The sequence below is a fragment of the Mercurialis annua genome, linkage group LG2 (genome assembly GCF_937616625.2).
Source record: "Mercurialis annua linkage group LG2, ddMerAnnu1.2, whole genome shotgun sequence".
Taxonomy (NCBI): domain Eukaryota; kingdom Viridiplantae; phylum Streptophyta; class Magnoliopsida; order Malpighiales; family Euphorbiaceae; genus Mercurialis; species Mercurialis annua.
The window spans coordinates 6,633,086-6,643,658 of NC_065571.1; the positions used below are offsets into that span (position 1 = coordinate 6,633,086).

At 34.0% G+C, this 10,573-nt stretch overlaps 2 protein-coding genes across 3 annotated transcripts; one reads left to right on the forward strand and one right to left on the reverse strand.

The window, feature by feature from the left end:
- Positions 1 to 485: 485 nt before the first annotated feature.
- LOC126669938 (uncharacterized) lies at positions 486 to 5,285 on the reverse strand. The gene is made up of 12 exons (XM_050363585.2): positions 5,150 to 5,285; positions 4,971 to 5,070; positions 4,792 to 4,855; positions 4,603 to 4,704; positions 4,444 to 4,508; positions 3,806 to 3,883; positions 3,341 to 3,420; positions 3,032 to 3,245; positions 2,890 to 2,945; positions 1,961 to 2,089; positions 1,658 to 1,841; positions 486 to 866 (listed from the first exon to the last, which is right to left on the reverse strand). The coding sequence occupies exons 1-12, from the start codon at positions 5,188 to 5,190 to the stop codon at positions 729 to 731; spliced, it is 1,251 nt and encodes a 416-aa protein (XP_050219542.1). The 5' UTR covers positions 5,191 to 5,285; the 3' UTR covers positions 486 to 728.
- A 1,299-nt stretch (positions 5,286 to 6,584) lies between these two features.
- LOC126666903 (uncharacterized) lies at positions 6,585 to 9,890 on the forward strand. 2 transcript variants are annotated; one of them, XM_050359809.2, is made up of 5 exons: positions 6,585 to 6,916; positions 7,397 to 7,688; positions 7,812 to 7,881; positions 8,745 to 8,830; positions 9,303 to 9,890. In XM_050359809.2, the coding sequence occupies exons 2-5, from the start codon at positions 7,440 to 7,442 to the stop codon at positions 9,543 to 9,545; spliced, it is 648 nt and encodes a 215-aa protein (XP_050215766.1). In that variant the 5' UTR covers positions 6,585 to 6,916; positions 7,397 to 7,439; the 3' UTR covers positions 9,546 to 9,890. The 2 variants fall into 2 exon arrangements, with proteins under 2 accessions (XP_050215766.1, XP_050215765.1); XM_050359808.2 differs by having other exon boundaries at positions 6,586 to 6,916; positions 7,428 to 7,688.
- Positions 9,891 to 10,573: the final 683 nt, after the last annotated feature.

The window sequence follows — 10,573 nt, forward strand, 5'->3', positions numbered from 1 at the left end:
AAGATTATGATAAAATGGGTTATTCTCAGAAGTCAATTATAATAAATTCGGATGATAAAAAAATCAAAGCACAAAGGCTTTTCTTTGCATCATATAGGAATGGTTCCAACACCTACTACCATTAGAGTTGATGTACTCAGTTCTTATAGTTTCAGCTTATGTACCTTTTGTTTGGTTCAATTTGATTCTAAAATTCATTTCATTTGTAAATAAATTTATTTAAAATAAACAACGCTCAATTCTACAAAACTAGTAAATGATTGTCTAATTAAACTAAATACAACTATATTCATTTACAAATGAATTCTACAAAATTTTGTGAATCATTTGAGCATCTTAGTTAGAATTCAAAGCAATCCAATAGAATTTACAGGAGTATTAATTTGAGGAGCCCTCATCAGACATGAGTTCCATTGAAATGTAGATCTTTGAATTTTTTTTTTTTTTTTTTTTCAAAAGAGGCAACTCAGCAGCAGAGAAACCAGTTTAGATGGTAACTCATCAAATAACAACTTAATCATAAGAACCGTCAAAATTAGGCTCACACTGGAGAAGGAAAAAAGAGGAATAAAATAGAGAAAATGAAAAATGTGCAGCTCGAGCTATCCTTATGTTAAATTATGACTAACTATTAATAAAGAAGGAGACGACGGAAAAAATATACAGCACCAAGTTGAAAAGACCTCAACTGCTAACGGTAGCCCATGAATGGGTGTAAGAAGCTGTATTCATACTTTTGAGGGGCCAACAGAATGCAAATCAGATTGCAGTTCCTTGCGCATTTGTTCAACAAGCAGTTTTTCAATGGCCTCCACAAAGCTCACCAAGTTCAATCGCATGTCTATATCCAAGGAGTTCACTGCTTCCTATAAAATTGAAGTTATATAATCAAAAAAGAAACAATATAAAAATGCACGGCCATCATTTTTATCTCAAACTCGAGCTCAACTTTCTGGAAACATAAGCCATATGCATGCATACACCGATGGAAATGTCTCTTACCATCATTAAATGTTCCATTTATCAAAAGTTTTGATTTTAAATTTTGGAATTGTGGTTAGAGGCCTGCATATTTCCCACATGCACGCAAGAGTTTTGGGGTTACAAGAGCATGCATAAATGCAAATTGCATTTGCTGAAAGAAAGTTTAGCTTCCAATTTTGTAACACAACAAACTGAAAACCTTTCAAAACATACACTATATTCATAGAATGAGTTAAAATGTCAATCTATTTGAATAAAAATCTGTATTCTGCTATATTAACATTGAATCTTTTGTTCAAGTCTTTACAAAATCACTCATTGGACTGCATCTGAAATCCCTCGCAGTCATACAGGCAGAGCCAATTTCCTAGGGACATATCAAAGTTTTTAACTAACACTAATTGATTAAGTTTACATGATTTGTAAACTCCAGTAATCTCAAGGCAGATAAGTCCTACGTTGACAATTGCGCAAGGCCTCTTGACGCTATAGAAAATTAAATTCTTCAACCATATCTCAACAAATATGACAAAATCAGTTTCCAATTATATTTGTAGCGAAAACCTTGTAAACTAACAAATTCATTCTCCGGCCCGCTTAAAAGATAAAGACTTGAACAGGTAAGATTACTTCTATTCTCTAAAAAGACAAAATAAAAAAAATGAATGCATACCTCAACTCTGCAGAGAAAGCTTAATGAAATTTCCTTTGTGTGGTGGTCTAAGCTTTTAAGAGTTATCAACTTCACTGGAGATCTTGAAATGGGCCAACCTTGGCATAACTTAATAAAAGCATCAATTCCCCCAACCAAATGAGCTACAATTGTCTCATCTCTATCCAAATACTCTAAGGAGTGCCTGCATTTGAAGCTCGGTCATCTAATTTAAGTGAAATAACAGAATCACCTCATACCACCATGAATCTGTATCATTTTCAGAATGTCAACACCTGAAAATCTTGAACATAACCATCTTACCTTGATTTATTTGCACTCTTCACTACCAATCGTCTCAAGGTGCATTGAATAATTCTATCTTGCACTGTCCTTAGAAACCACGCCAGAGAAAATCTAGTCTCTAATATTGCTGAATCTGAAATTAGTTGTCTGGAATGGCATCACAGAGTACTATATCAAAAAGATATAATGTTTATGGAAATATGTAAATACAGATATAGTTACTCAGTTCACGTCGTAATAAAAGTTGTGTTGATGAGCGCAAATATCTAGAAAGTTACAGCCATTGCTAGTTTTCAAAATTCACATACATGCATAGCTGGAAAACGGATAAACTAGCAAAGGAAGTTTTGCAAAAAAGTGTAAGCAAGAAACCAGCCTCAGCTGATCACAAACTAGCCTCAGCTGATCACAAAGCCATTGCATGAACTGTAACACTACCCTCATATCATGTATTGTAAATCTGTATAAAAAGTATGATTTATGAAATTACAAAAAAGTTTGCCAAAAAAAGGCTCGCATATTACACCCATAAGTTCCCAATCAGCAATCAGCACTTATCAGTACAATTAAGAGTATGATTTACCATCTAACGGAAAATTCAGCAAAAAGCATATTGTTTGACATGTGTATGATTGTGAAAATGCACCTGATGTTAGTCCTAATCCAACATTATCTTTTATCATTAGGTTCAAAAAAATAGCAAGGCTTTCTAAAAAATTATCTTCACTTCTATAAGTTTTAAGTTCAGTTAACAGTGTAAGTATATGAAAGTTTTTCACTTGAAACAAAAGGCATCCAGTAAAAGCAGCCAAAGAGATGTTTAAGTTCAATAATTTCCCCTAAAATATGGGAAAGGTGGTCCCTCAGAACCAAAAGGAAAAAGGAAGAAGGGGAATAATAAAAGAAAGTGCAACATAAACTTAAAATGGGAATATACTGAACCAAACCTAAAGGATTTAGCAGCATCAATAATATCAGCTATGTAGATGTCATTTGGAAACATCTGCATAAAACCGACAGCAGGTCAGACAGTCGTCCCCAAAACCCATCAAACAGTAATAAAAACAGAGCAGAAGAAGGTAGTAGTACCTCAACATTCCTAAGCTCCATACTTTCACTTACTACTTCTATTAGAAATTCATGAATTACTTCAGATGGCTCAGCATCTTCAATCTTATGCTGGCACATTAAATCTTCAAATTTTGGTAGATATGTCTGCAATGACAATCTAATATAACTGCCATCAAATTCAATGACTTTTAGACCCGAAAATGCCTCTTCAATCTGCTCTACAGCATCAACCCTGAAAACATGATTTTACAATCATTTAAGAAACTCAAGCACAAGATATTAGCTATGCAAGTGCAACTAAGAAAAAGGGTAAAACCAACGAGTTACATTTTAAAGATGGAATCGGATTCGTGTAAGGACTTCAAAACTATTTTGCTTTTCTCAATCTCATCATCAAGCTTTAGAATCTGCAAGGTGTGGCAACAGTCTCATAAATTTGGATGCATGAGCAGGATCTCTGAACCAACTCCAAAAATAGGTCAGACTTTACTATTTAAAAATTACAGCACACAGAACTACTACAGTTCACCACAAATTCAATGTACATCATAACGAAGAGTCAATACTATAATGCATTAAGATTATCAGAAACAAGGAAACACATGCACCATAGTGGTAACATGATCATCGTAGAGAAAACAGTTACCAATTCCTGCCTACATGCATACATTCAATCCTAAATATAGTGCAACGCCCTCAAGAAAATTATATAAATGTGAATTATCCATCGATGGAATTGAAAGAAGTAGGCCCAGAACAAAAACAACAGCTAATTGAGGCCATGTTATGAACCTCAAATCCATAGTCTTCAGTTGTATGTGCTGAAGAAAGATCCTCTCTGCAAGCATGCTGTCCATCTGTCTCCATATCCTATCAAACATAGCACAAATTAGATTGCCACCAAATGATGCATCTGTCACATAAAACTCAGAATGAAGTAGTTCTTCCCTATAAGATAAAACATTTTCATACATGCATTTCCATGCTACATTTGATAGTACAGGCAGTTAAGGCCCATCATTAGGAGCAAAACAAATACCAGAATCTAATTTGCAACAGGTAAAAATGTTTGATTATCTAAGGGCAGCCACTTCTTACATAACCACTGAGGGCTGGGTGGATTCTTGTAAGAGCTCCCTCCCAGAGTGCCAATGGAATGCAAAGACAACAGGGAAATGGGAAGAATGCCAATCTAGAGGCTAACAACCATAAAATAGTTTCCTTCTATGAAATCATGAAAAGGCATACCTTAAGAGTCAAATAAAAAATATCAATCTAAATCCAAACCTACTGAACTGACATTAAGCATACAAATATAAGATTTGTTCATATATTAATTTTGAGACGAGTAGGCTTGAAGAATCACAAAAAACTCGGGCAACCTTTGTTTAAAACCACAAACACCTTGACTAAACAGATCAGAAACCAACCTCTGCTGATATAAAATCCAATGAACTCTTCAATAATTCAATATCACCCTCCAACCTATTATAATCTGGAAACACACATCCAAAACATACGTCAATACAAAGATATGCAACAATAGTGAACAAATTATATAACAAAGAAATTACAAATGTTTCAATGACCTTCCACTTGGTTTCTAGCAAGAGCCTCAATTTCATTACAGATCTTAGAAGTCTCAGCCTCCGTCGCAACAAGCTCGTCTTTTAATTGGCTCATAAATACATCTATACACAAAAATTAAAAAAAAAACATATTTAACTGTTTCTTAAGCTAAAAATATAAAAACATATACCAAGACGAAGAAAACTTGCTTAAATCATCAATCCCTAAGAAGCTGAAATCAGAACAGTCATTAATAATCTGCTGCACTTTGCTCTGCATAATTGAAAGAAATAAATTACGGAACTGTAGAATTGAGAAAAATCAACAGTAAGAAACCTCAATATCCAGTGATAAAAAACAAAATTGGAGGTTAAAAAGTGTAATTTACCTCAATTTGAAGAGCGGAATCTTTGAGAAGTAGGTCAGAATGTGAATCAGTATCTTCATAGAAATTAGTTTGAATTTGTTCTTCGAGTTCTCTTAATCCGCTGTAATCAGTTAGAATAATTAAAAAGAAAGAACAATAAAAAGTAATTAAAATAAAATTAAGCAGAAATAAAAAGAGACCGGCGAATGGCGTGGAGGTCAATGGAAGAATTATCTTCCATTTCGACTGTCACCGGAAGTTCACCGGAAGCTTTTTGCTTTCTTCAGTCTCCCGCTCAATAACAATACCAAACCGGCAAAGAAAAAACAACTGAAAAATTTAAAAGAAAAATAAAGATTGACGGATTTTAACTTGGAAGAGGATAATTTGGGAATTATAGTGATTAGTTGGGCTTTATATGGGCCGTACACTTCTATGGGCTTGACCATCCATATGTATATAGATGTTAGGGAAATTTAGTGTTTACATAAATACAAAAAACACAAAAAAATTACAAAAATTATTATCTTATAGTTTTTATCTTTATACAAAAATGGGGATTTAAATCTATTTAACTCGATCCTATATAGCAAATTCAAATTTGGACCGACTCGGTCTATTTACATCCATAATCACTAACCATAAACATAGGCCTAGATGGTCTATGTGTGTCATTAAATAAATATGTACATAAATAATAAAAAAATGTTGTATAAAATGACTAGTAACCTTATTAAAATGAATATGTCTAGATAATTTTTTAAAAAGGATAAAACATTAAAATTTGTAGGGCACTAAATCTTATTTTGAGTGATATATCGAACAAAGGATTAATTTACCCCATCAACTTGACACGAAATAATGAAAGAGTTATTTTAGAGGTTTTTGGATCAAATTAATCTGCAATTTGTGTTTTGTATTAAAAACATTCAAAAAAAGTGGAAATATCACCCCTTTAAACTATGTAAAACCATATCAATTTATCCCTTTATTTTTACCGGAGACCACTTCATTCCACCGCCAATCGCCACACCCACCGAAAAGCGTTGCCAGCTGAATATTTTTTCCATCGGAATTTGTTTTGGATACAAAAGCAGACCTATATCGGACTAGACCCATGAAGCAGACGCAGATGGGTCTGTTTTTCATTGGAGCAGTCCCATCATCTGGGCCTGTTGGAGTAGCCCAAAAATATTATGGCACTGGAATTCTTTTTCCAGTGGCAGTGGCAGATATGTGGTATGAAGCGCTAAACAAACTATAAAAAATCCCTAAATTTGTAAAAAGAATTGATTTTTTCATATTTTAATTAAAAAATATTAAGAATTATTTTATATTTTTACCAATTTTTTCGTGGAAAGTGTGTTTCAATCACTGATTGAGAGTGGGCGAGGATGACAGAGGGGCTTTTTTGATGCATTTTGACATAGTTACAGGTTTTTCTAAAAACTTTTAAAATGACTTTTTTGGTATTTCGTGACAAGTTAAGGGTGCGAAATGACCCTTTGTTCTTGGATTATAATTTCAAAAACTTTTTATTCTAAACGACACAGTATTAATGTGGATTCCAAACAGAACAAGACAAGCAAAGAGAGATTCAAAAAAAAGGTGAAAACACAGAGAAAAAAAGTCTTGAAAAGGCAATCAAAATCGGCGGCACGAAAAGATACCAGAAATCGACAATATTTTTCTCTTTTAGAAATACTAAAAAGTTAGCTTTATTATAATAATGATTAATAATCAGATTTTCAAACCCAAAATTTTTATAGAAAATATGATTTTATTTCCAAATAAAACCCTCTAATTAACTTTATTCTATGTATTATATTAAATAAATTTAAAGATGAAATTGCACACTAATTTTTCCATTAACACCAACAACAATAAATTCCATTCTTCACTAACCCTTCTTCTTCCTCTCCCATACCCACTTCCCCAATTCATCAAACTTTCATTTCTCTCCACAGGTATGGTAGCTCCACTATTTTGTTTAGTGATTATTTAAATTAGTTTTTTTTTTAAATTATGGCTGAATGATTAGCATAAACCATTTAGTAATCTGTTTTTGTATATTTTTTTATTTTAGTTCAAAAATTGGAAAATGATTGCTTAACTTTTCATGGGGGATTAATGGTTTTGGGAAAAGTGATGCAATTTATTTTTGTATTATTTGTTGTAAATTTGCATGTTGTGCACAATTTTGTTTTTTGTTCCTTTTTGACTTAGTTTTAGTTTCATTAACTTATAATGCAGATGTACACATTGTGTATCTATGTTGGGATATTGAAAGTTTTAATCTTTTTTGGTTTTCAGTTTTGGGTTTATGCTGTTCTATGAGAACTTAGCTTGCTTTTTTCATTTCCTTGGTAATTTATGTTTGTGTTGTTGTTTTATATAGTGGTTGTATGTGGAATAATTGCAGTTACTTATTTGGTGGGTTTATGCAGTTTCATAATCTTTCATTTGGGTGTTTTATAGACCTATTTTTGCATGGATTCATGGGGATTAAATTATCTAGAAGGGGGCTTAACAATGACGAATTCGCAAGGAAGAAGAGGGTTGGATTTAGACTTGGATCTTAACTATCCTCTACCTCCTCAAATGAGGGCACTTGATTTATCACTTGCGTTGTCCAGTCATAATACTAGTCATTCTCGACATATTCAAGCTACAAATGCTGCGGTCGAGGCTCTCGATGATGACGAAGTTGCTATAATTTCTCCAAGGACATTTGCTGAGGTATGCGTTTTGTTGTGTGTGCCATATGTGGTCATTGTTGTATTTTTCAGTTATATCGATTTAATGTTCCGATTTACTGTTCTTTTGAGCTTATCTTATTGTCATGGTGTTACTTTGTTTTAGGCCAGAGAAACTTCGGAAAGAAACCATACTCATGGAAAGCATGCTACTGGGATTCCTAGGGGAAGCTCAGGTAATCGGCATTTTTGTTCTCTGTCTGTCGAGATTGTTTGCTGATTTTTTTTTTAATGTGGTTTTAAACCTTTATGAAATGATACTTTTGTAGCCACTTCTCATTGTAAACAATGCTTTGAGGTTGAGATCCATTATGTTATATGTATGTTTTTTTTATGATATGAATCACGATATATGTAGCCTACCGTGTTTTATATTTCTTAAATAATCTAGTTATTCAGGAATTGAAATATTGCTTGTGTGAGGAGGGTACTCTTATGTTAAGTAATGTTCTCAGTGTGAACACCAAATAGTTGCTCTCTTATTATTTTTATCACAATCATTGCTGCTGTTGCTTATAAATAGCCCAGGCTTAAGTGTTAAAAATAGAGTTACTTGTGATTTTGCTTTATAGGTAAAACCTTACGCATGTCATTGCTTATCTGATTCATGCTGATGGTTTTATTGGATGAAGTCTTTTCATTCTTAAAATGGCTTTTAACATAGTACCCATATCGATATGTGCACTTGTTGTTGCATGAAGCTGCCATTTCTCTATAAAAGCCCCCTTTTCAAACTGTGTCAAATGCATGCTTACTACTATTAACATATGCATCACAGAGTTTTTAGGTTTTATTGTTGCTTTTTGTTTTGTTTTAATACTCATGCTGAAAGTAAGAATAGCATACCACCCGAAAGATAGTTTTGTGCTTTATTTTGCAGTTATTCATTTCGCTACAATATGAACTAATTTCTTCTTTGAGCAAGCTTTTATTCCATGCTCAAGCTTTTTGTAATGAAAAACGTCCCGTTTGCCCTTTTAGATTTGGAAATGGTATATGGTTTCTATATATTGTTTCTGATGGACGTTGTAATTAACAGCTGCGGACACCTTGTGCACCAACTGCAAAGCAAGAATGCCCAATGAGCGCCAGCCATACTTGAAACCAGGAACGAGCGACAAGAAGGTCTGGATAACATTTTCCTCAGTTACTATGTTCTCCTTACTGGATCTTGTTGTTTCTTTGCCTTTTATTTGTTGGCATGCTATATCTTTGTTATTACATTGCTTCTTGATGCATTGAACACACCTATTATATCAGTAATCACTCCAAACATTACTACCTTCCTATCTATTGAATCAGTCTAATCGATTTGTGGATTTTTTTAAGGTAAAATATAGATTGAATACCGTTTGTTCTTTTCTCTCCTTTTTACTTTTAATCACCTATGTAAATGGATTCATAAGTATTGCTGCATTTTCTAAAAAATTTATTCATAAGCATTGATGCATTATTAGTACTCTGCTTTTGTGCTTCGTAGTTTGGGTCCATATTTCAGTCTGGTAGAACTTTCAGCAAAGTTCTCTCTTGGTTTAGGGCAGTGAATGGTTATAACAGTTTTTACAGCCACTAAAACGCTTTCATTTTTCCATTGCAGGAACGGACTATTTCCGTGATTCAAGAATCACCTCAGCCTGTCGCATTGCATGAGGAATCTATCTTTAGCTGTCCAGTATGCATGGGCTCTTTAATAGAACCGACGTCAACAAGGTGCGGCCACATCTTCTGCAAGGAGTGCCTTCAGCGATCGCTAAAATCGTTACAGAACAAATGTCCGACCTGCAGACAAAAAGTCGGAAAGCGAGGCATCTTTAGGGTTTATCTTCCCTCAATCAATTAAATGAAATTTGAGTTCGCGAGCTGGTAAAGCCCTCGCATTACCTAGGCATTATTTAGGTGGATATCACCTTTTCGGGTAGATACCTGCCTCCAGTGAATTAGCTGATAGTCTGGCTGACCGATGAGATCTAGTTCTAGTTCTATTTTTAGGCAAGTCATGCCTTTGTATGAATGAAGATGGGGCACATAGGAGCCAGGAAAAATTTCTTTTGATTTAAAAAGTTAATTTATCTCATTCCCTTGATTAGTTGATTAAAGTGTTGTACCAATTTTGATCATGGTATCATGTACATAATTTGATTGATTGATTAATGAGTATAATAGAATCAGCCCATGCAATTCATTATGCTCAATAGGCTATTTGTTGGTCATATTATTAATAAGTGTTCATTTTGATCTTTCAATTTGGGATGAAAGATAAAAGAGCAAGTTTGTGGTTCTGAATTGTTTTTAAAAGTCGAGTTTCCATGTTGTTAAACCAAGATGTAATTGATCTTATCAAATTTAGGATTTGTTTTTCGAAGACACGTACAAAATTCAAATTACTTAATTGCTCCATTAAACCATTGCACTTGTCAACAAGAATATTAGTGCCCGGCGGCTATAGAGGAGACATCCAACGCATACGCATCGGACTCGATAATGACTCCATCCAAATCTTTCAACCAGCTAAGTGCTTCTTTTATAGCAATTAATTCAGCAACCCTGGGAAAACAAGAACCCTGAAGCAGCAAATTCTGAGCTTGCAACAACCGACCTCCACCGTCTCTGACCACACACGCAACACCAATGCTGTTTCCATCTTAAAAGATCGCAGCGTCAACATTTGCCCTAACTCAGTCCATCAGCGGCTTGGACCAAATAGAGACTCCTAATCTGCTCAACCTCATATTCATGCTCCTGTCCGTACCACTTTGAGCTAACTGTCATGCAGCAAGCTCGCAGTTGAGTAACATGCTTCAATGCTGGCATAGTGTTTAATCAAATTGAGTCAGAATATTATCAATTGAGTTCATCTGAATTGTAAAA